Genomic DNA, 26629 nt, shown 5'->3' with positions numbered 1-26629 from the left:
AACTGCTAATTTGACACTGAGAAAGTCAAGGCTGGTGATTACATTCTGATTGAGCTGAAGAGCAAGAAACGGAATTCAGTTCACAATGTTATCATTATCAAAAGTAGCAACTGAAGAACTTAAGGTCCTCTTTTGGAAGAAGACTGGAGCAAGAGACTTTGCGCACTCTGACGAGATGAATAGTGTCTTAAAGACAGAAGTTGAAAAAAAACTGCCACCACTGAAAGGTAGAACACCAAGATTAGAGGAGTGGCTTACTTTTGGTGTTGATCAGTCAATGTATAATTTGAAATTAATACTCTTTACTTTTTTTTTTAACCTTAATGAAATTCATTTTTTAGTTTATATGCCGACCATATTCTTTCTTAATTTTATAGCCGAAAAACAAGCTTTAATGTTCCCCTGGTCACTTTTCTTTTTTTTTGTCCGGTGGCCAAACGTAAGGCAGAGACGACCGAATTAGTGCCGGGATGGCCCAGGTTTGGCACTCTTGACCACTTGGATAGAGAGGCATCCAGGTGGAAAAATGGCGGAGTATTTCTAATTGTCTTTTCAAGGATGGTATTAAATGAGTTACTTTTGCTTTGACATGCTCAGCAACTTCTTATCGCTTGAATCAATTCATGGACAATTAAACAAGTCAAAATCAGCCGATTGTGGGCCAGTCTCCTACATATATATCGAACTGAAAATCAATATTGAAGTTCGAAACGTAAATGTTGATATCGCAAATGATATTTGGAAATTTCTGTTTATTTCTAGCTTTTTTAACCATCTACCAGGTAACATCCAACAAAAAATTCCAACATATGAAAAGTTCTCGCTAATACCTATCGTAAATTTGAAGTTCTAGGGGGGCAGCTGCCCCCCCCTGTCCCCCGCCTTCCCTACGTCCATGATTGTCATAGCAACTGCAAAAAAGGCTCATTCGATTGGAAATTCAAAGAGTTAGTGCTCTTTTCAATAGTCGTAAGTGATTGGAGGGCAACTAGCCCCCCCCATGCCCATCATTTCCCCAAACACATCCAATCAAAATTTTGAGATGGCCATTTTGTTCAGCGTAATTGATTTCCAGATAAAAAATATGTTTTTGAGGAGGATACTCCCCCACAGCCCTCATGGCAACCCTCGGGGCAAGGGTTTTAAGTTATGCCCTTAAGGCATACAAGAACGTTATTGGCACAATGTGTTATTTTTAATTTTTTTCCTTAAGAGCTGGGCACTTCATATGGTAGGGGTCGTCGTAGAAACTTCAAAAGGGGCTCATTCGATTGGAAATTGAGAGTTCTAGTACCCTTTTTAATAGCCGAAAATGATTGGAGGGCAAGTAGACCCCCCACGACCATCATTCCCCCAAACACATCCAATTAAAATTTTGAGATAGCCATTTGTTCAGCGTAGTTGATTTCCTGATAGAAAATATGTTTTTGAGGAGGACACTCCCCCACAACCCTCAGGACAAGGGTTTTAAGTTATGCCCTGGGGGCATATAAGGTTCTTATAGAAGGTGTTGTCTTAGAAACTTAAAAAAGGCTCATTGGATTGGAAATTAAAAGGGATAGTGCCCTTTTTAATAGTCGACAGTGATTGGAGGGCAACTAGCCCTTCCCCCACGCCCATTATTCCCCCAAACATATCCAATAAAAATGTTGAGATAGCCATTTTGTTCAGCGTAGTTGATTTCCAAATAGAAAATATGTTTTTGAGGAGGAAACTCCCCCCTCCCCAACCCTCAGGACAAGAATTATAAGTTATGCCCTGGGGGCACATAAGATTTTTATTGTAGTCTTTGCCGTAGAAACTTGAAAAAGGGCTCATTCAATTTGAAATTCCAAGGGATAGTACCCTTTTTAATATTCGAAAGTGATTTGAGGGCAACTAACCCCCCTCTGACGCCCACCTTTTCCCCAAACACATCCAATCAAAATTTTAAGATAACCATTTCATTCAACGTAGTTGAAAGTTTTGGAAATTAGGTCTTTAAGGATGACAACCCTTCCCCCCACAGCTCTCAGGGCAAGGGTTGTAAGCTAAGCCCTGGGGTAATAAGGTTTTATTGAAAGCGTTGTCGTAGAAACTTCAAATGAGCTCATTCCAATAGAAATTGAAAAGGCTAGTGCCTTTGTTAATAGTTGAAAATTATTAGAGAGTGACTAATGCCCCTCTCATACCCATTATTTTCCCAAACACATCCAATCAAAAATTTTGAGATATCTATTTTGTTCAAAGTAGTTGAACGTTTTGGAAATTAGGTATTTTAGGATGATGACCCCCTCAGAGACCTCAGTTCAAGGGTTTTAAGTTATACCCTAGGGTCATATAAGTTTTATATAGAAAGTTGTTGTATAAATCATAGGCAGCACGATCGTGCTGCCTAAGTAAAGAACGGGGACACTCGAGATCGAGACAAGAAACGGGGACTAAGTAAGGAGGAGGAAACTCCCCGCAACCCTCAGGGCAAGGGTTTTAAGTTATGCCCTGGGAGCATATAAGAACGATGTTGGCACAATGTATTATTTGTTAATTTTTTCCTTTAGAGCAGGGCACTTCGTATTGAAGAAGTTGTCGTAGAAACTTCGAAAACCGCTCATTCAATTGGAAATTGGAGTGGCTTGTGCCCTTTTTAATAGTCGAAAGTGATTGGAAGGCGACTAACACCCCTCTCACCTTCACCATATCCCCAAACACGTCCAATCAAAATGTTGAGATAGCCATGTTGTTTAACGTAGTTGAAAGTACTGGAAATTCGGTCTTAGAGGATGACAACCCCCCTAACAGACCTTAGGGTAAGGGTTGTAATTTATACCCTGAGGGCATATAAGGTGTTTATAGAAAGCGTTGTCGTTTCCAAAAGGTCTCATTCGATTGGTAATCGAAAGGCCTAGTGCCCTTTTTAATAGTCGAAAATGACTGGAAGGCTTGACATTTTCATAGTACAGATCGAAGTGGTTATAATGTATTATTTTTTGTTGTTGTTGTTGTTTTTTAGACCAGGGCACTTCGTATCGAAGGAGCTGTCGTGGGAACTTCGAAAAGGGTTACATTCGATTGAAAATGGAAAGGGCTGATGCCCTTTTTAATAGTCGAAAGTGATTTGAGGGCAACTAATCCCCCTTCCACTCCCACCCACCCACGCCCATCCTTCCACGCCAACCCTCCCATTTCTGCTCTTAAAATTTAACCAAATCAAAATAGTGTAAGTGTATCCAAGCTATCAAAGAAAGTAAACTGATTTTTTTTGCGAATGGTATCAAGTTTTCCATTTCAGGTCAACTAGAGGAGGTATGAAACTAAAGTAAACAGAAATATTTATGTCTAGATTTTTAAAAGGGTGTATGTTGTTAAAAATTGCTGAAAACTTTTCTCCAGCATACAAATAGCAGGCCAAACTTTAAAGTCTTAAAAAACGAAAAGATTTAAAGTATTATTTTCTTTTTCCCTGAAAAGACTATGTCAATATAAAACGAACAGAAATTAATTTAAAAAACTTTTTCCACCAAATAAGTTTTTCAAAGAAAAGCAAAGAACTCAATTAAACAAAAAATGAGCAAAATTATAATCAAATAATCTACCAAGCGTTGAACTACCCCAAATCAGCATCGATAAATAAATGACACCCAAAACGAACAGAAATTACAATAAATAACCGAGTCAAAGTCAAAACGAGCAGAAATTAACATAAGTCGGGCGCAATACCCCTATGCCTTCCCAAGGCCAGAACAAAATTTGCACTTTACTGAAAAAAAATTAATGTTTTTACATTTATGACTTTAATAAATCAAATAATATTAACATTTTGATCACTAAATATCAGTATATGTATATTAAACTGACAATGCACATTCATTTTTATTTTTTTTCAGTAAAGTGCAAATTTTGTTCTGGCCTTGGGAAGGCATAAGGGTTTTGCGCCCAACTTATGTTAATTTCTGCTAGTTTTGAGTTTTAAAAAGTTCTGCTCGTTTGAGTTTTACTTTCATTACCCCCCCCCCCTCGTGAAAACAATATAGCCTCCTCGTGATTAAATACTTCAACCTTCGTCTATCTCATATTTACATCTATCTTAAGGATTGTTACACCTATCTTATCCCCTTTATCTAAATTATGATTCTACTAGACTATGTACTCCCCCTAACAAAATGAAAAGAGAGCAAGTTCCAAAGATTTCATCGATCTCTGGGACGTTCCATACGAATATTATCTCATGATGTCATGAATGATAATCATCGATTGGGGATCAATGAAGATTTATTTGGACGAGTCCTGTAGGCCAAAGGGGGTGCCAACGAAGGGATTCACATCGTTAATCTTTCTTATTTTTGGCACAGTATCAAAAGAAAAAATGGTCTGATTTTCATTTGCTACTTGTGCGTGGGATTTTGTTATGAGAGGGGTTGCGCTTGTTTTTTTTTTTTTTAAGTACCAATCATAATAAAAATGAGATGTAATTTTTCAATGAGTTAAGTGGATATTTAAACAACCATATATATATATATATATATATATATATATATATATATATATATATATATATATATATATATATATATATATATATATATAGATACCAAAATGTGATGAAAAAATAATACTTCATTAACACAATTATGGAAACTACAGCAGAGAATTATGGAAAGTAGGCTGCCCAGAACGCATTATATTAAATACCTAACTTAACCAAATACTAACTCTATATATTAAATATTCAAATTAAATATACCTACATTGTAGTTTATCTCTCTCATGCTAAGCTGATTATCACCGAATATATACTGAAATACAGAGAGAAACCAGTTTTACTCAGATCAAGAACCATAGTCGGGATATTTAAAAAGTACCAAAAAATTTGCTAAAGATAAGTTAAATACATAATAGCACACAGCTAACATTAACGAACGCTAACAATAACCAAACAGCAAACGAATGTTGTAGCTTTTCTTTGAAGGTATGGTTGTCCTAGAATCATTAGCTTGTTGATATTTGAATTTTACAGACCGAACACATAATTAAATTTAATTAGCCAGTTTTGTTTATAAATTTCACGGTCCGAATCGGCAACACCGACGAAAATGTAGTACCACCTAAAATCTTCATAATATTGATAGAAAAACAGCCAAAAGAAAAACAATTGCAAGTCGTGGTGTTTTAGGTATGAATACACTTAAGATGGCTTCAGGGGCTAAAGAGTATTCACTTTGACACAGTTTAAAAGGATAGAGGTGCAGCCATGAAAAAGGCATCTTGTAAGTCATCAGAATATATCATTTTCAAATAAGTTTTAGCACTTCAAGGTTATTCTCATCTTCACATCTGCTACTTTACAGACTGCAAGTGCATGAGTATCATGAAGGAGCAAGCAGCAATTTCTTAGGGAAAAGACTATTGAACCTAGATACGTTCCAGTAAATTTCAAGCAAGTTGAGAAACTTTTGCCCGGAGGTTTCATAATCCTTGTATTTTGACATCTTGTAAAATATATCATTTTCACATAAGTTTTAGCACTTCATGGAAGATACTGAACCCTTTTCAGAAGAGTTGCTAGCTGCAATGAAGAGGCTGTGGGCTGATGGGGGTGTTCAGGAGTGCTTTGGAAGGTCCAATGAATACCAACACTTAAGAACACGTAAGATGGCTTCAGACACAAAAGAATATTTACTTTGACACACTTTAAAGGATAGAGGTTCAGCTATAAAAAAGGCATCTTGTAAGTCATCAAAATATCTCATTTTCACATAAGTTTTAGCACTTCAAGGTTATTCTCATCTAAGGCTGTACCCATGCGAGTTTTTTGAACCTCTCATCCTCATACTTCAAATAGTACATAAGACAATATTTATATAATTGGGTATTTAAAAAAAACTTATAGAAAAGACTCCTCCTCCCCTTCCTCCTCCGCTTGCGTATATATACGAATCCTGAAAAGAGGCCTGGTGTAAACCCCCATTCCCTCCTTTTGAACAAACCCTCATCGAACATTAACGTTTTGGAAAAAAATACGTTTTGGAATGTCATTAAGAGTCAAAATGGACATAAGCTACTCTGTATATGAGGCAGGTTAACCCTCTTTCAATATTATCCAAGGTTTTCATAAACTATTCAAAAACTTCTTATTTCAAATAATTGAATTTGTTTTTCAGCCTGATGCAAAGATGGTGATGGATGTGATATCTCGGATGGAAGATACTGAACCCTTTTCAGAAGAGTTGCTAGCTGCAATGAAGAGGCTGTGGGCTGATGGGGGTGTACAGGAGTGTTTTGGAAGGTCCAATGAATACCAATTGAACGACTCGGCAAAATAGTAAGATTTTATTTATGCCCTTCTTAAAGTTTGACAGAAATTTCTCTTTTTAATTATGTCACGGTCCGTGCTGCAAGATTACGCAATGGTGAAGAAGTAGATCATGAAGGTCATGGCGCATTATCCCAATGTACCGCCGAAAGTATCAAATACGTGGGAATTCTTCCAGAGAGCGCTGTACCATTCTGAGGGAATTTTCATGGGAGAACTATTAGTGCATTAGTCGGGCGCCCAGGCGAAGCTGTTCTTTCGGTAATAAGTTTTGGGCGTACTACCCTCCAAATAAATACCATATTTGTTCTTCGGCAAGCTTGAAGGTACATCTCTAGCCTGACAAAAGTTGACTTTACAGATGTGGATGACCCTATACAAGAATGAACTGACTAATCGCCTTCTCAGAGTTTACCCCCCTCCCTTTTCAGAGAAAACATGTAAAGTTATTGACCAGTACCTGTATCGTGAAGTTAATTCAAAATGAAATAGTGCTTCCAAGCGTGAGTGTGGATTCTACTCACCCATTTGCCACTAACAGTGCTTCCATTTGGTGCAAAATTTATCTGAGGATTTTATATAATAATAGACGCAAAACACTACTACTACTACTGCTAACAACTCACCGCAGCACCAAGCCGCCTGAGGCCAAGACAGCTACGCACGCTCCTCCTCCACCCCAATCTATTCAAAGGCTCCCTTTTTACACCCGCCCACCAAGTTCCTATTTCCTTTAAATCTTTCTTTATGACGTCCTCCCACCCCAGACGAGGACAACCTGCTTTCCGTTTAGCCCTAGATGTGTGGCCGAAAAGAAAAATCTTCGGCAATCTGTCATCCGCACAACGTGCCCTAACCACCTCAACTTTTCTTTCATTATAGCCCTAGAGAGCGGTATCGAACGACATTTTACGTATAGTCTATTGTTTGAAATACGGCCAGTCAGCCGGGCACCCAGAACAATCCTTAAGCAATGTCTCTGGAAAAAATCAACCAAATCTTCATCCGCTTTTCGGAGCGCCCTTGGTTCAGAACCATATTTGACCACTGTCATCACTGTACCTTCCAATGTTCTAATCTTGGTTTGCAGACTTATCTTCCAATTCTTCCAAACCTTTTTTAACTGTGAAAAAACATCATAAGCAATGGCTATTCTACTTTTAAGACCTTCACAGCTCCCACCGTCATTACTAATAATACTTCCAAGGTAAGTGAAGCTGCCCACTTGATCATTCTTTTCATTGCCCAACGTCACCTTTTCATCTTCACTTATTCCTAGCCTTAGTAACTTAGTCTTCCAAACATTAATTTTCAAACCAATTCTAGCACCCTGAACTCGCAAAACCTCTAAGACTTCATTTATTTTGCTAAAACTTTCATCTAGGATGCTTAAATCAGCAGCATAATCCAAGTCTAGAAGACTTTTTCCTCCCCATTTGATTCCGTGGTCTCCCAGTGCCTTTCCTGTGCTCCTTAAAACTAAGTCCATCAAAATAATCCATATAAAGGGGGATAGAACACAGCCCTGCTTAAAGCCTGATTTAATACAAAACCAGCTGCTAACCTCATTTTCTACCTTAACCGCAGCAGTGTTATTCTCGTACATAGCACTAATCACTTTAATGTATTTGTCTGGTATACCATACAAGGATAAAACCTTTACTGAAGCTCTTCTATCAACAGAATCGAACGCTTGCTCGTAATATATAAAACTGAGGACCAAAGGTGTTTGAAAATTCAGGCACTTCTCAATTATTAGCCTAAGAGTGAAAATTTGGTCGACACATCCTCTACTTTTTCTAAAACCGCACTGCTTTTCTCTTAAAACCTTGTCCACAGCATCTCTCAGTCTAAAAAGTATCTTATTACTAAGTAATTTGCTACCTACAGGGACCAGAATAATGCCTCGGTAACTACCACACTCACTCTTATCACCTTTCTTATAAAGTGGCTTAATTAAGGTTTTCCTAAAATCGTTAGGTACTTCCCCTTTTTCAAAAATCATATTCATAATGTTCAATAACTTATTTCTGACCCCAGAGCCACCACATTTAAGAAACTCATTTACCACCCTATCAGCGCCTGGAGCCTTATTATTCTTTAATCCTTTTAGTACTGTTGCTAATTCATCCTCACAAAACAAATCTTCCATCACATCCAAAGTATCACAAACTTTTTCATTTTCCTCTATATTTTTTCCTGCAACTCTATCTCGGTTAAGCAAGTTCTCAAAATGTTCGGCCCGTCTCTCTTTAGTTTTTTCCTTATCACTAATTGCCACCCCGTTCCTATCTTTAATTGGGACAAGTCCGGATGGACAACTCCCTATCAATTTATTAACATACCAGTACAAAATTTTACTATTTTGCCTTCTAGTAGCATCTTCCAGATCCTCGGCAATGTTATTCATGACCTGCACTTGACACCTCCTTAGTTCATATTTTAATGCTTTCTCCACTTTCTTTACATTTGTTTTGTTTTCATACGATTTATCACTCAGATAATTCTTGTTCAAGTCCTTTCTCCTTTCTATTAAACATAAAGCTTTTTCACTAATATTCTTAGCTGCAGTTCTAGCTTTCTTCCCTAATACACCTTCAGCAACTTCACAAACTGTTTTTCTGAAATTATTCCAGCCCTCTTCCACATTGTCAAATTTTTTACTCTTGAGTTTAGTATTCAACTGTTCCTGGAAAATTTCTCTCAAATTCTTATCCTAGAGTTTACCAACATCATAACTTCCCGGGAGGTTGTTACCCTTCCGATATTTCAGTTTTAAATTATCCCTTGATCTTTACTTTTAACATCAATAACAGCACTCCTATATACCCTGGTATCTTGTATTGATCCTGCCAGTCTTCGGTTTACTATAACATAATCAATTAGGTTTGCTGTCTTGCCATCACGTGAATACCATGTTAACTTATGAGCCATATTATGACCAAACACTGTATTGATTATAACTAGATTGTTATACCTACAAAAATGCAAAAGTCTTTATCCATTACTGTTTTCTTTTCCTGCACCACATTTACCTAGGCTGGAATACCATCTATCCCTATCTCTACCAACCTGGGCATTAAAATCTCCTAGTAAAAACATCATATTTCTACCTGGGATCCTATCTACTTGTTCCTGTAACTGTAAGTAAAATTCCTCACTAGTATCTCCATCAGTATCTACTATAACTGATACCCTGAACTTTCTAGTCATAAAATGAGCAATTAGTATTCTATTATTAATACCTTCCCAACCTAAACAGGATTTAGAAGCTTCCTTATTCATCATGAGCCCTACTTCGTGTCTATGTACCCCCATCCTTCCTGCCTGAGTAAATAAATTCTATATCACCTAATTTCATGCTTCCTACCCCTGGGATATGAGTTTCTGAAACCCCTAATAAATCCAGTTCGAATCGTCTGAATTTGTCAGTCAAAATTTCGATACGATAGTGATTTTCTAACGTCGCAATACTCCAACGTCTAATTTTCATATCTTTTAAAACAATGGAAGCACTCTCAACATAGGAAAAGCAATGATCCTGAATACTAGTGCTAAAAGAAACTAGTATATCTTCTCACGTCTTTGCTGAAGCCTTTATGGTGAATTAGAGCCGGTTAGCGAGAAGTCCCTGGGACCTCCATGAACGGAGGTTTTGTGCAATCCTTGGCCCATCTTGATCACAACATGGTTTTCAGCACTTGGCGATGCTCTTCTTGGCGATCAACAAGAGTCGAAATCCTGCACAGACATTCTCAAGCATATTACCTCCGACTCATTATATATTATTGCCTAAAAATATTATGCTACTACGGGGAGGCAACCCATAATAGATAAATTAGCTAGGAAGAGGTTTTTCAGCCCAAAGGCGCCCATCAAAACATACCTAGCCCAGAAGAATTGTCCATTAGTCAGAATCCCGTGCGAATGCTGTGTCGTTTACTAGGCTATAATTTCCTCAAGGGGCGCCACTCCTCAAGTGGGAAAAGAGTTGACCGCAAGGTCACCAGTCCTGTAAATGCCCTGAAAATGTTGAGGAATCTTTTTACGGAAGTCACTATCCATAGACCTAGATCTGATATCCTACCAAAGGTGTTCTTACATAAAGGATTTTCCCATGATGCTGTTATGCATCACGTTGTCCTGTAACAAATTACTGGGAGAAGGTTTGCAATTAATGGGACTTGTGGACAAACCAGTGCGTCCTTTCGAGTGTACATTTGAGGGGCCTTCTTCCTCCTCCGCCTGTATTTATGACCCCGGGCGAGGGTGTTCCAGATTCTCTGATGGACCCCCAGGCACAAGGTCCGCCCTTGGTTTGTGCCTCCTATGGTGATACGCAAACACGCAAACTACTTATAAATATATATAACTCAAAAACTGTGCAAAAATTGTACGAGAAGGAAACAAGTAGTATTGTGGAAAGTTGTGTTGGTATTTTTCAGGAGTTAGTCTTATTCCTGTTCCACTGTTGAAACAAAATGAAGATGTTGATCAAAAGCTTTCGATCTGACTTATCACTCCTGTACCTGAGATTGAGAGACTATTTTCATAATAATACCATATTGTATCATGTAGTATTTAAGAACCATCACGGCCACATCAAACTACAAGGCCACACGCCATTCAAAAGACCACGGGAGCTGACAGAATATAAATGAAGATATGAATGGTTTAGACATTGATTGTTCAAAATTATTCAAAACTGATTAGGCAGTCTTGCCATAACTTGTATAGCTTTGATAAAGAGATCTGAATAAACGACAGAAAACTTTAAGCCAACACCTGCTTTCCCGGAAATCTTAGGAAAACCATTTAACTTTTCCAGTTTTGTGCTAGAGATAGAGATATAATTAGAAAAGCGATAGATATCATCGTTAGAAAGCGTAATTTTTTTTTATTGAACGTGGTAATAATTTTATTTTAAAGCTCAGGAAAGGGTATTCCCTAAAAATATTCAAGCACACCTGCTTTGAAAACATTGAACATGAACCAAAAGATGTGTCATTGAATAATTTGACAGCTTTGGAAGTTCCCTGTTGAGCTAACTACCTTGATCAAAATCTTTGTGGACACAGTATGCACATTATTTATGCTGTACGTCCATCGATTAGACAGCGTTTTGCTTAACAATTAGTATGAGATTATAAGTTTTCTTTGTTTTGAATTATCCTCTCGTTAACTTTTCAAACCTGTTGACACATCTAAGATCCCCTGTGATTTTTTTTTTTACCAAAATTGCTATGGAAACTACCTGTGCTGCTGATTAAACTAGTTTCTTATCAACAATAAAATCAAGACATTTAAAAATTTAATTTTTCAAACTTTTAAACTTTATTTTGATACCTCAAAATCATTTTGCGAGCCTCAACTACCGGTTTACCGTCTCAACGACTAAGGGTCATTAGCAAATTCTTTTAGGGGACTAGCTACCACTGAGGGCTATTGAGAATCTGCGTTTTGACTACGAAATTTGATTGAAAAGACATTGAGAGTTTACGTGCGCTGTGCTGGCCGGATTTTCAATCAAAGCGGGTAAATCCACATTGAACTCCAAAGCTGCTAGATTGCTCAAAGGATATTTCCTTCGAGCTGATTTTCAGCATTTTCCTAGCAGATATGCTACAATATTTTTTGGAACTGCCCTTTCCTGAACTGAAATTCTACTCCTTTTAATCTAAGAAAAGAAAAAATGAACACTTTCTAATGGTTAAAGTTTGATTAGAACTGAACATCTCTATTTCAAGCCCAAAATGGAATAAGCTAAATGATTTGTCTAACATTTCTTGGAAATATATGTAAGCCTTTAGCTTTCCATTGCTTATTCATATTTCTTGTCCAAACTACAAAAATATGGCAAGACCGCCCAATCCATTTCAAATAGTGTGGTCAAAAACTGAAAAGATTTATAATGGATGAGATACGATTATCCTATAATGTATCGAATCCCTACAAAACACCATCCTCCAAGTCACTGCTACGAAATAAAATTCATTTCGGGTAAAAACAAAACATTCATTCATTCATTAATAATAAAAAAAGTTAATTATATAAAAGTACAAATTAATAGAAAAATAAACCCGTATACGAACAGACGAAACAGCAGAAGCAGATCGTCAAAACCTATATACATTAAATACATAAATAAATTGATGTAATGTAATATAAATAAAGAGAAACAGATAACCCCATGTATTTGCTCAAGTTTTGACAGGTTTATTTGAATTTTCTGTCGATCCATATCGACAATCTTGCTAAGAGGATTGATTACTAAAATATGTTATTCAAACGAGGAATTTGATGATCGTGTTATCAAGCAAAATCAGATTGTCAGATGTGATCAAATTTATTCAATCGGGTTCTTCTGTTTATCATCTAGAGTGTAGGGGCGCCAATTAACGAGAATGAGAGGAGTGGTGATCTCTCTTTTTAAATTGAATTGCAATTTTTTTTCAAAATCTATAGCAGAATTTGTTTTTCTTCGACTTCATTCAGCCCCCCCCCCATTGCACTTCCTGGCTGAAGGGCTTTGAGACGGAGATCAGCACCGCTAGTTCGAACCTTAGGGACCGGTGCCGCATCCTTTACCTTTTTATCTTATCGTTCAGTGAAAATACTAAATAAGGTACTTTTCAAAATCAAGGGAGATTGCACTATCACATCACTCCCCCTTCTCTGAAGGTTCCGAATGCAGATTGTCAGACCAAAGAGAAAAAGAGAAATTACTTTCCATGGCAAGTTTTATTAGCTTTAGTTTCATTGGTGTGTACCTGTATTTAAGGCTGAATCCAGGAGGAGGGGTTCAGGGTTTGATTCGTAAAAGCATATCCAACACATTGAATTATTTGACAATCTCCTCAAACCAATACATCTTTTTTTGTGTCAATCATTTTCTTTTTTTCGTTCCTTAAATTTAAAGTAGGCTATTACTGTTTTTAAAGACTATTTACAGGAATATCAAATTCCGTGTGGCCTTTTCGACTACTTCCAGGAAGTAATTAACCGATTATAACCATATGCTACTGTGGAAGTAACAGGAAGTAATTAGTCAAAGATATTAATACAAATTAAACAGAATGGATCAAGATTTGTCGTGACTAATGAAGAATAAAAAAATGTTTTTGCAAAATAAAAAAAATAAGTTAGTGGATAACACAAGAGCAGGGGTTTCCACTTGGGTACTGGGTTATTTTCCCCATAGATTTTTTGCATTTTTTGGACACTTTATACAGTGGCGGATCCAGGGGGGCGCGTGCCCCCTAACGTAGTCTAAAATAGTGTAATTCACTTAAATTAACGCAAGTTTGCGTTAATTAAACTTATTCCTAACGCAAATTTATCGGATCAACCTATTTTACGCCCCCCCATAAAAAAAATCCTGGATCTGGCCCTGATTTCATAGAAAAAAAATGCATATTTACATACTTTCAACTTAAAATGTCAACAAAAAAAAACACAGTTACCGCAGAATAGATTTAGAAAAGTACAACCCTTCCAAAGGCCGTACCCAGGGGGGGGGTTAGGGGTTTTGACCCCCCCAAAAAAAATGTTTGTCTGACGTCCAAAAACGCAAAAAATGGATATAAACAAATTTTTATGCACTTTTTGATTTTTTTTTGTGTAACACCCCCCCCCCGAAAAAAAATATTGGAGTAAGAGCGTAGAGAGAACTAGTTTATAGTGCCATTAATCTTCTTCAGGTGTCCTGTCCCGGGTTGGTGATGGGGTCTCGCTTGGGTTGATATTATGGCTTAGGAATTGTTTGTTTATTACATCAGCCACCAGGTGCGTGGTCTTCCTCTAAGACGTCACCAGCCATTTCCGAGGGGTTGAAATCCTTGATGATCCTTGCAGGGATGCTTGGTGGGTGGTGGAGTAGGTGGATGTACCACCTCAGGGAACGGACTTGTGCTTGAGTAGAGAGATTTGTCAGCTTGAAGGTCGTCAGGATCTCAGTGTTGCGGACCTTGTCATAAAGAATGACGTTGAAGCGGTTTTATCTATGGACATTATCTGTGCTTTCTTCCAATTAATTTGCAGCCCTACTCTAGAGGCTGTGGAGGAGAGTGTCTCGGGGGCAGACTTAAGTTGGTCAAGACTGTCAATAAGGACAGCTGCATCCTCCTTGAAGTCAATATCAGAGAGGGTCCTCCCGGCATAACTGATGCCGAAAGGGGGGACATGGTGTGTCTCGTTCAGAATGCGGTCCATGACACAGTAAAAGATGGGCTGCTGCTTAGGTGCAGCAGCGCATCCTTGCCCCACTCCATTGTTGATGGGTAAGGAAGAAGATAGCTTTCCATTAACCAGGACAACCCTCTCAGAAAAAAACAAAATAATTCTATTGTATTTTAAAAAAATAATATTTATTTCAAAAATGTTTTGAAAGTTTGCCCCTCCCTTTATTTTCTTGAAGCCTGCACTGAGAGCTAGTTCTGTAAGAAGCCATATTCGTGAAATTAAGACACAATAATAGTTAAAATACTTTCCTCTTATATATAACTTCAGTTTTTTCTGAACTGGAGAGAACGGGTCCCTCACAGAGACAACGGATTTTCATATAGAAATGGCGTGAAATTCTACATCACTGTTTGTCTTTTGTTACAGGGCTACCAATTAGGAAGAGGGTACGGCAATCGACCCTAAGATTTTTAAAACCAACTTTATTTTGCTATTTCTATTAAAAAACAGAAAATTGTAAACCGCTAAATTTTAAAAATACCTTTTTGGGATATTCAGTAAAAAAAAAAAAAAATCATCCTTCCCCCCTAAATTATCGTGAATTGGCACGCCTAGTTTATTGTATTAATAGTAATAAACCAACCAGTTCATGTTTATAACATATTTTTCTTTTTTTTTGGGGGGGGGGTCTTATAGACTTATAGGGATCTGATAATGGACGCTCCATTTTATTTAATTCGTTTCTCTTTTTAGTTTCTTGGATGACTTGGAACGCCTCGGGGCCAGAGACTATCAGCCTACAGAGCAGGATATTTTGCGAACAAGAGTCAAGACTACTGGCATTGTTGAAGTTCATTTCTCGTTCAAAAACCTAAATTTCAAGTAAGTAAGAAATTTATCACCCACTTTTTTTTACATCAGGTAAGCTGGCTTTATTTTAAATTTATATTTGACTTAGAGGAAAGCTTCTAAATTCATGCTCAATCCACACAATGGTCAGGCTTGTTGATAACAAAAGTTTTTTAAATCATGCAGGTTGTTTTCAAGTAATATTTGTATTGAGAAGCAAAACATTACAATGACAAGAACTGGTTCGGAAAGCATTATTAACGCTAAATTGTTCCCAAGTTTTCCTAGCTTCTATTCCTGTTACAGACGGAAAAATTTTGGTTCCAAACTCAGCTGATATAATTAAAATATTCTCAGGCTCGCAACTTGTGATGGGTGACATTGAACTTAATGATATACATATATATATATATATATATATATATATATATATATATATATATATATATATATATATATATATATATATATATATATATATATATATAAAAATATATATATATATATATATATATATATATATACATATATATATATATATATATATATATATATATATATATATATATATATATATATATATATATATATATATATATATATATATATATATATATATGATTGTGATGGCCTATGCTTTAGGAATTTTGCTTATGATTGCCCATTATTGTTGAACCACCTGCAGTTATTATTCCAGATTTGTATAGCTCAGTCTCTGGTTCCTGATAGTTTTCTCTCCGGTAGTGTCACGCCTATACTTAAGCGCGGTAAAGATCCAGATTCATGCTCGAATTATAGACCGATTACTGTATCTTGCTTTAATAGTAAGATTTTTGAGTATGTCCTTTTGTCTGGACTAATTTCTAAGCATAATTTTTTATCTTTCCAATCAGGATCGAGAAGAGAAGTTTGTTGCCCCCAGTCATGTCAAGTGCTCATCCGGTTTTTAAAGGAAGCATTTACCCAGAAGCGTTCATTGTATTGCTGCACAGCATACATGTCCGAGGCTTTTGATAATGTTGTCCACACTCAGGCCTTGCATTCCCTTGCTTGTTCCGGAGTCAATTATTCAGTTATTTCTACATTGCGATATTGGCATGATGATTCTTATGTGCGTAGTAAGTGGCTGTCAAATACTTCTGATTCGGTAGCAGTTAGGAAATGCGTTAGACAGGGAGGAGTTTTATCTCCTTATATATTTAAATGTGTCCTCGCTACTTGTTTAAAACATCTATCTCCTACTGTGTTTTTTCGTGATATTGGTGTAAGTTATATTGCATACGCCGACGATGTCCTTTTAGTTAGTTTTTCTCGCCGAGGGCTGGCTCAGAACATCCGTAAGCTGTCTTCTCTACTTAGTGATATTGCCCTATCTGTTAATATGGGAAAGTGTGAGTTTATGTGTTTTTATAATAGCATTTCTGTTTCTCCATTAAACCTCGGTTCGATTTCATTTCCTTGTTTGGATAAAATCAAGTGGCTTGGTATGTCGTTTTGTCCGTCCATTTCAGAAACTTACTCTGAGTTGGTTACTAATGCATTAAATAATATTCGTGTGTCATATGGTAAGATATCTCCAAATAGAGGACGTTATAACCGTAAGGGCCTAGCTCGGCTTTATAATAGATTTTGCTCTTCAGGAATAAATTTTCTATCTGGATTCCACCACTTACTGAGAAAAAAAGTTTTACGGAGACTTACAAGTGGTTACTTTAGATATTGTAAATATTTGATGTATTTACCCGGCAGTTTTAAAAATCAAAATAATTTTTCCCCGTATTGTGTCATTTATTCTTTCGCGAGACATTCCCGGTGGTATTATAATATGAATATTAAAAATAGTAATGCTTTTTCTGTGACTGACCCCTTAGTTTGTTATTTCATCGTCATATCAGTTAATTTGTATTTTTGTTGTTGTTGTTGTTTGATTTTGTAATGATGTTGTTATTTTTTCTTTTATATTTTCCATTAGTCCGCAGTGTCATTTATAATGTTCATATGTGGGTCATAAATTTAATTATTATTATTATTATATATATATATATATATATATATATATATATATATATATATATATATATATATATATATATATATATATATATATATATATATATATATATATAATCATTTGATTTATATTGAATACGTTAAAAACTTTTGCTCCTTAAAAGCAGTAAAAATGAAAAAAATATTTTTTTTTCCATTTTCATTAAATTAATGGAAAAAACTCTCTCTCTCTTAGATTCCGAAGGATACATTTTTTTTCAAAATCTGCAGAAAACCTTTAAAAACCAGTTTAAAAACAGGTATGTGTAGAAAAACCAGTCCCTTTTCATTTCAATTTTTGCTTCTTAAACACAGGTGCTAAAATCACTTAATTGCTGATAAAATTACAGTACCAATTGTAGATGCCGTTCATAGTCTTTTAATCCCTGTAATAACTTTTACATCCCTTAGTAACTTTTAATCCCTGAATCTGGGATTAACCAATCAGAGTCAAGAGTTGAGGCATAAGTTTTGGAAACTAGAATAGATTGTAACTTAAAACAGCGGTTTTTCCATATGTAACGCGAACCTGCCAATTCTACCTATGTGGACCGTCCCCTTCTAAAATATAAATAGGGGAAAAAGAGAAAAATCAGGGAAAACACCCATGTCATTCATAAGATTTGGCTTTTTTTTCGACAGTTGGACTATGGTTTGGTTTGGGTATTATTCACCTCTGTTCACCTCTTTATGCTGTGTAACATACCATCTTTTGAACTGCCCTTGTCAAAAACTTTGTGAACCTCGTTCATTTAGCCTTGTTTTTTTTTCATGCTGTAATTTTTTTTTAACCTCGTCTATTTCATGTAACCTGTCGACAGAATGACCTGCTACGTAACAAATCATTCTCTCACTTTTGGACCATGATTCTCTAAAAATTAGCTTAGAAAACAATTGTTAGTAAACAATTCCTGTGAAGAATATTGAAAAAAATTTCTCTGCCTTTCAAAAGTGCCTAAGCTTCAAAACCATACGTGACCACTGTCTGTTCTTCCCAACTTAGTTTCAACTCTGAAAAACTGCCTAGGGCTTTGGCTATTCTACTTTTCACGTCATCACTGCCTCCACCATCTTTACGAATAATTACACCAAGGTAGGTGAGGCCATCTACAATTCAGCTATGCAACTTTGCTCGTGTTTTCTTTATATAAATGTAGTTTTTGTATTTTTCTATGCCACTTCTTAATGATTTTTATTTGGACCGAGGTTTCAAATACAATAAAAGTATAGGTTCCTACAGACACAGAGTAGTTAAAGAAGGGGGAGGAGGGTTAGAACGGGGCAACCTGGCCTGAGCACCATGGCTGGGAGGGGGAGGAACTGCGGCTGGAACGTTGTCCACTTTGGTCAAATTTTTCACTTTTATTCTTTTTTTGCTTATATTTGAGTCAAGAGGGGGGGGGAGCTGTAATTAATTTTTCCCCAGGCACCACCAACCCTCGGAAAAACTCTGTGCCAACATATAAATTGATGAATGTCTATGTGGATGTCAAGGATGTATGGTAAATGTCAATTTTGAAGATGTTAGAAAATTGTATGTTTTCTCGTCTTTCAACATTCTTGACGGATAGAAAGGATGAACGAATACCGTATCTGTAAAATGTCAAAATTTGTGTTGGTAGAAAAAACCTGATTTTAGCAAAGCTTAAAACCTAGTTTCTTATCACAAAGAAAGTTACTTTGTTTTCTGCATCGACACTGAACTTTGGAGCATTTGATTTGAACTTCGGAGCATTTTATTGATTTGAGGAAATTTATTAAAAAAAGTGGTTTGTTTTTCTTCAAAATGATAAAAAATATTAAGCTAGGATAAATAATTAACTGAATAAAAGCCGACAGATGATTAATTTAGAAGTAAAATTTGACTTTGAAATATAAAAATCATCTTTTAAGCTTTAAATTTGAAACTACCGCCATAAAATTTTGTTCGATTTATTATTCCCGGAGGGAAGCACAAAACAAACGCTGATCAGGAAAATTTTGACATTATGTCGACTTTTTAATGCTAAGTTAAACATAGTGATGCTCTCTTTCTCTGTCAACTTTTCTTTTCTATCGAGCTCGAGTCTTTTTCATTCAGCCTGTTGACAGAAAAGCGATTTCGTATTTAACATTCATATTTATGTCGACAGCACGGCGTTCAATTCATTCTCTGTCGACATAAATATCGTCTTTTGACGCCATAAAAAATTGTCTGTTTTCTGCTCTGTCGTCGTTTTTCCTCTTTCTACATTGCTATCGACAGAAATTTTGAATCAAAAACCGTGTTTGGTAAATGCCGACATTTATGTGGACAGAGAAAGCTAGAACTAAACGGGTGTTTTATTGTCTGCGAACGAATTTGTAAACTTGTGGATGGTATTATAATTTTTGTAGATGTAGATGGTATAGGTTTTGTAGTATAGGTATAGTTTTTATAGATGTAGATGGTATTATAATTTTTGTAGATGTAGATGGTATAGGTTTTGTAGTAAAGGTATAGTTTTTGTAGATGTAGATGGTATTATAATTAATGTAGATGTAGATGGTATAGGTTTTGTAGTATAGGTATAGTTTTTGTAGATATAGATGGTATTATAATTAATGTAGATGTAGATGGTATAGGTTTTGTAGTATAGGTATAGTTTTTGTAGATGTAGATGGTATTATAATTAATGTAGATGTAGATGGTATAGGTTTTGTAGTATAGGTATAGTTTTTGTAGATGTAGATGGTATTACAATTAATGTAGATGTAGATGGTATAGGTTTTGTAGTATAGGTATAGTTTTTGTAGATGTAGATGGTATTATAATTAATGTAGATGTAGATGGTATAGGTTTTATAGTATAGGTATAGTTTTTGTAGATGTAGATGGTATTATAATTTTTGTAGATGTAGATGGTATAGGTTTTGTAGTATAGGTATAGTTTTTGTGGATGTAGATGGTATTATAATTAATGTAGATGTAGATGGTATAGGTTTTGTAGTATAGGTATAGTTTTTGTCGATGTAGATGGTATTATAATTAATGTAGATGTAGATGGTATAGGTTTTGTAGTATAGGTATAGTTTTTGTAGATGTAGATGGTATTATAATTAATGTAGATGTAGATGGTATAGGTTTTGTAGTATAGGTATAGTTTTTGTAGATGTAGATGGCATTATAACTAAAGTAGATGTAGAAGGTATAGGTTTTGTAGTATAGGCATAGTTTTTGTAGATGTAGATGGTATTATAATTAATGTAGATGTAGATGGTATAGGTGGTATTATAATTTGGAATCAAATATTGGTGATAATTTACGTGAAAAAACGTGTAAATTATATAAAACTAGACAATGAGAAACGTATATTTTGGGGTATTTGGCTAGCCCCTAACCATGCACTTACGCCACAAATGCAAGGCCTTCACAAATGCAAGCATACAATTGAACTGACGAAGCATAGTTTTATTCATGTTAGTTCAACGAAATGTTTGTTTAGAGAAAAAGGAAAAAAATGACAAACTTTCTCTTGACGTTGAAAATATTTAATAAATTGTTAGCTTTAATGAAGCATGAAACAGATAGTAATCAACCAGTCCAAATTGCAAATAAGCAGGATATATATGATGAAAGAATGTATGAAAAATTCGGTCAATATAGTTTTGTATCAATGTCGATGTCCAGCTATATATTCTGCAAGTTAGCCTAAAATTCGTGAAACTTTTTATGAAAAAAATGTCTGAGGGTAATAACACAAATAGGTAATTCTTTCGAAAGGATTTTTTGCCAAAGAAATGAAATTTTTTCTTGGCGTTAAAACACTTGGTAATTTAGTATTTTTTTTGAGGAGGGAGTGACAAATGCTCAGTCAATTAGAAGAAACTAAAAAAAGTATGATGAATGTAATGTCCAAACACCGTGGTGGGTTGAATATTTTTTCCATTAATGTGAATCTTAAATTCATTCATTATCAGCTAAAAAACTCAATCCGACTAGTTACTCTAATTTAAATCCGATCCAGTTTCAACGTTGCCTCACAGAAGTCAGTTTTAAACTTGGTACACTTTTTTCAAAAAAAAGAAAATATGGCGGGAAAAAGTACGTAAGGTAAATGAATTTACGAATAATTTTTTGCCCCCCCCCCGCCTCAAAAAAGTCACCCACAAAAAAAAGGTATTGTAGAACTTTGGTATTAAAAAAGTTTTTTTTTTTGCTTTTAAAGAGGGGAGGGATTCCTACCCCAGTCAATTTCTTGAACAAGAGCTGGAAGTTTACAAAGAATAGCTTAATACACAACAACAACTTTAGTGATGTAACGCCATCTATCTCTTGTTAATTAGTTTCTACCTGCCTTTGTTTCTATGGTTGTTCTGGAAACAAATTACTGTGTTCCAAATTAGGACATTACTCCGTTACATCATCTCATGGCTTTGAACAGTTAATTAATCGAAGTTTACAAGGGAAAGTCAATAGCTGGAATAACTGTGTATATTATATATGTTCGTAATATCACAAGACTGGCCAGCTCCATAGAAAATAACTGAGAAGGCTTTCTAATAATACCAAGGACAGTGAAAATAAAATCTAATTCTATAACATCCTAACATAATATAATAATAATAATCTAATATAACAACAATCTAATATAAATAATCACTTGTAGTAATAAATATTATAATAATCACTTAAAATAAAATCGATTTGTTCTAATTAATTAACTGGAAACGTACACAGCCGTACATTGGTTTAAAAATTAGGGAAATTCCAGAATTAAGTTTAAACAAAAAGACTTCCATGCACAGTCGAAAAGCTGAAAGGTGTGTTTGTATGTCGAGACTATAATTAACAACTGCCTTTTTGTAAAAGCAAGATTTTTTTTTAAAGAATTTAATTAAGGGTAAATACAGTTATAACATTAACTAAAAGGTTCTGGTAACTGCAATTAACTTGGGCTACGATAACTTCTAGGGTCCTTAGCGGTAATATGAAAGGCTCTACATTATATAAGCCTTATGGGATAGTAAGAGATAAGACATTTTTTCAAAAAATCTCTATCACAAGCCCCAAGGGCCGAATTCACATTTCGGAATCATAAAAAACAATGCAAGCAAAAATATCATAAAAAAACATACTACTACAACTAAAAACTCATCAAATCACCAAGCCCCCTGAGGTCAACACAGCTACGCACGTTCTTCCTCCATTCCAGTCTACTTAAAGCCTCACTCTTTACATCCTCCCAAGAAGTTCCCATTTCCTTTAGATTTTTCTTTATTAAATCCTCCTACCCCAACCGCAGACAACCTGCTTTTCGTTTAGCCCTTGACGGCTGGCCGGAAAGGACAATCTTCGGCAGTCTGTCATTCTTCAGCTGCAGAACGTGCCCTAGCCATTTCAACCTTTCTCTCATGATAGACTTAGAAAGCAGAATTGAACCAAACTTTTTGCACAGCCTACTGTTTGAAATAAGGCCAGTCAGCCGGGTAACTAGAACAATCCGTATGCAATTTCTATGGAAAACATCTAGCAAATCTTCATCCGCTTTTCGGAGCGTCCATGCTTCAGAGCCATATTTGACCACTGTCATCACTGTAGTTTCCGATATTCCAATTTTATATATTAAATAATCGATATATCGAATTATTATATATTGATATTGCGGAATATTGATATTCCGATATTCCAATTTTAATTTGCAGACTTATTTTCCCATTCTTCCAAACTTTTTTTTAACTGTGGAAAAACACCCTAAGCCTTGACTATTCTACTTGTAACAAATTCACTGCTCCCACCGTCTTTGCTAAATTCACAAAAAAGGAAAAAGAGAAACAAGACCGGGCCAGAGACTTGTGAGACTCTTAGCATTATTTTTACAAGAAAAGTATTTTGTATTTCCTTCAAAAGTTCGTTGTCTTATTAAAACTTTTGCCCGTTTTTCATCTGTGTTTTATTTCAACTATAAATGGAAAGGCATTGTGGTTTAAGAGATTATTCGCGAAACTTTGTGTTGAAAGTTTATTTACCCTTCTGATTTGTTTGATTTAATTTAATAATAGTAATATATATATATATATATATATATATATATATATATATATATATATATATATATATATATATATATATATATATATATATATATATATATATATATATATATATATATATATATGTATATTTAAAATATTTGCTTAATCTATTAACTTTGTTGAATTAAGTTCTATTTTTTTGGTTGACAAAAATTTATTTATTTAATCAACAAATATTTTAGGCTTTTTGACGTCGGAGGTCAAAGATCTGAAAGAAAAAAGTGGATTCATTGTTTTGAAGATGTTACTGCCATTATTTTCTGCGTTGCCATGTCTGAGTATGATCAGGTTCTGCATGAAGACGAAACTACGGTAAGTTATGCTGAATAGGGTATATAAGGTATAGGTATATATAACAGGGTATAGTGTATAGGTATATAGGGTATGATATATATAATAGGGTATAGGTATATAAGCGCATACGGATGAATTGATTCCTAGACGAGAACGGTAAACTAGAAAATGTTAGAGGATTTGGTCAAATTCATTACAATATCATTTTTTAGCGGGTATGAGACTTAACATATTCCTCTCTCTTCACACAAGCAGGTAAGGAAGAAGGCCTCTGGCACCAAAATTCCTATAATCCCAGATTTTCAAAACATGCTGGTCAATTCTTGTACAAATTATCAAATAAGTTCAGTTTTTTTTTTATCGCCCTTCTCCCAATACAAATTATGTTTAAGTGCCTGTCTTTCAACCATTTGCCTGTGCGTTAAAGAATACCATTGGACTTAGAAGAGAAATAGGGCTCACGATTGTCGATTAACGCTTAACGAAGAGGATATACTTCAAGGATGGTATTTTGTATTAGTTTTAGTTCTTAAAAAATAGCTAAAATATCTGGAAAATGTAAAGAAATATGGATAAATTAGTAATGAAAATCATGAGGGGGGGGGCATGAGCCCAAATATATCCCTCCAACCTTCAAATGTAATTATGGCATAAAATTGAGTTGGAGAAGTAGCAGACAGGGGCGTAATTTGCTATAGGGCAGTGGGCGCAACTGCCACTCCTTGACCTCGGTTTGCCACCCTCTCCCCAAACCCAAGTTTGCCCCTCTCCAGCTAAAATTTTTTCTTCAAAAATCTTGTCAAAAGTAAGATAAGCCTGCATAATTCAAGCATCAACAGAAACGGAACAGTTTTCTTTAGTATATATTTACTTTTATAGTACTATAAAGTATCTTTATAGTGCTTTTATAGTACTATATAGTACCTTTATGGTACCAAATGGCTCAGTTTTCAGTTTTTACTCCCATTTTCATTTGATTTGGGAAAATTGGCTCCAACTTTGTCCCCCCTCCCTAGGATCATGATGAATTTTCGCCACTGGCCACACAAAAAAAAAAAAAACAACCTATAACGGTATGTTAGTTCGATTCTCATTTATAATATCAAATTTTCGTCAATTTTTCAAAATTAAAACTTACTGAAAATAAGATTAATATACAATATGCATAAGATATATATATATATAAATATATATATATATATATATATATATATATATATATATATATATATATATATATATATATATATATATATATATATATATATTTATATACATATATATATATATATATATATATATATATATATATATATATATATATATATATATATATATATATATATATATATATATATATACATATATACATATATACATATATATATATATATATATATATATATATATATATATATATATATATATATATAAATATATATATATATATATATATATATATATATATATATATATATATATATATATATATATATATATATATATATATATATATATATATATATATATATATATATATAAGTACGTATGTAAATCTTGAATAGGAGTTTTGTATAACTTTTCGTTAAAAGTTATACTTTTATACGTTAATAGTTATACTTTTCGTACTTTTTTTTGTATCATCCATCTTTATAATTTTCGAATGTATACAGATCGAAGTTCCAGGTATTGGTAGGTCAATGCTTATCATTGAAAGGTCATATATGTTACCCTTACAGTTAACTAAGGTTTGAAATAACCCTTCTGAAGCCCAGAACGATTTGCGATCCACCAGTGCCAATCAAGGAACACGATGTCGGTTGCATCACCCCACTAGGGACTATATAAATGAAATTACTAACCAGGAAAGCTTAGGGCTCTTGTTTCTCCTCTTGGTTAAGGAAATCTCGAGAGGATACAAAATTGGACCTTAGAGGAACTTTTTGGAGCCTAGCCTCCTAGCATTGCGAAACATCGCACTCAGATAAATAGTACTATAAATATTTGAAGATATAGTCCATAGTCTTAGATAATAGTCTTAGTCTTACATAAAGTCGATAGACATATGAAGCTAAGAGAGGAAAGGAAATAGTAGAAGAAAAATTAAATTAAAATAAGAGTGAGAAAACGAGGATTTTGTCAGCCAGTGGCAAAACATGAAGACGAAGAACAAGTAAATATTTCGACAAGGACCTCCGCCAAGTCGTCCTCAGTGCTAAACAAAAAAGAAAAAAAAAAGAATCAAAACAACAAAAATCTAACCTTTTGAAGTTTACTCAACAGGATGCGAACGGAGACTCAAATCATAGTCGAGGGATAACATATAGTCTTCTAAATTCTAAGATATAGTCTAAGAAAACGAGGATTTAAGCTTATTTGTCTCAAATATCAAACATCAGAGACCATTTCAAACGTTGTTTAATGCATAGGTTTCTTGATTTTGTGGAGAGGGGGAAGCAACGAAAATAGTAAAAAGTTTTACAGCAAAATAGAACTGGAAAAACTTCCAATTCCCCTCGCTAACCCCTATACCTGATGGATTACCCTCAAAATAGCCAGCATTTCTGATGGACTGCTGGATGCTTAGGAAAAATAGAATCAACTGCTATTGTTGAAGAAACAACACGATCGCCATCTGATCTCTGACATTGTTTGCAAGCTACGCTTGAAAATACCTTTTGTGGTATAATTGTGGATCTAGATCTATTTTTGGAAGTTCCATTTCCTAATTTAACTACTTCACAAGAGAGTAAAAAGTCTCAAAACTGTATTTTTACCCAAAGAATGATTTAGAGCATATCCAAAACAAAAGTTTCTCAATATTTTAGATCTCTTAAATGTGCTGTTTAACATACTATAAACTTGTCTTTTTGGGGACTTTAAAATTTAGGGGTAAATGATTAAAGCTTATTAT

The 26629-nt window shown here is 34.8% G+C and overlaps 1 protein-coding gene across 2 annotated transcripts in view; it reads left to right on the top strand.

Moving 5' to 3' along the window:
• Galphao (G protein alpha o subunit) overlaps nucleotides 1-26629 on the top strand; it is a 165419-nt gene that overhangs the window by 79091 nt on the left and 59699 nt on the right. For both annotated transcript variants that reach the window (XM_089095656.1, XM_089095655.1), the window contains exons 4-6: nucleotides 6138-6298; nucleotides 15224-15352; nucleotides 23604-23733. In XM_089095656.1, coding sequence (XP_088951782.1) covers nucleotides 6138-6298; nucleotides 15224-15352; nucleotides 23604-23733 — 420 coding nt within the window. The remainder of the gene's footprint in view (nucleotides 1-6137; nucleotides 6299-15223; nucleotides 15353-23603; nucleotides 23734-26629) is intronic.

Source organism: Artemia sp. Qi Xiang Cuo, chromosome 10 (genome assembly GCF_049724085.1).
Source record: "Artemia sp. Qi Xiang Cuo chromosome 10, ASM4972408v1, whole genome shotgun sequence".
Taxonomy (NCBI): domain Eukaryota; kingdom Metazoa; phylum Arthropoda; class Branchiopoda; order Anostraca; family Artemiidae; genus Artemia; species Artemia sp. Qi Xiang Cuo.
The sequence above is the reverse complement of the archived record's forward strand: the minus strand, read 5'-3'. Positions and strand labels throughout refer to the sequence as shown.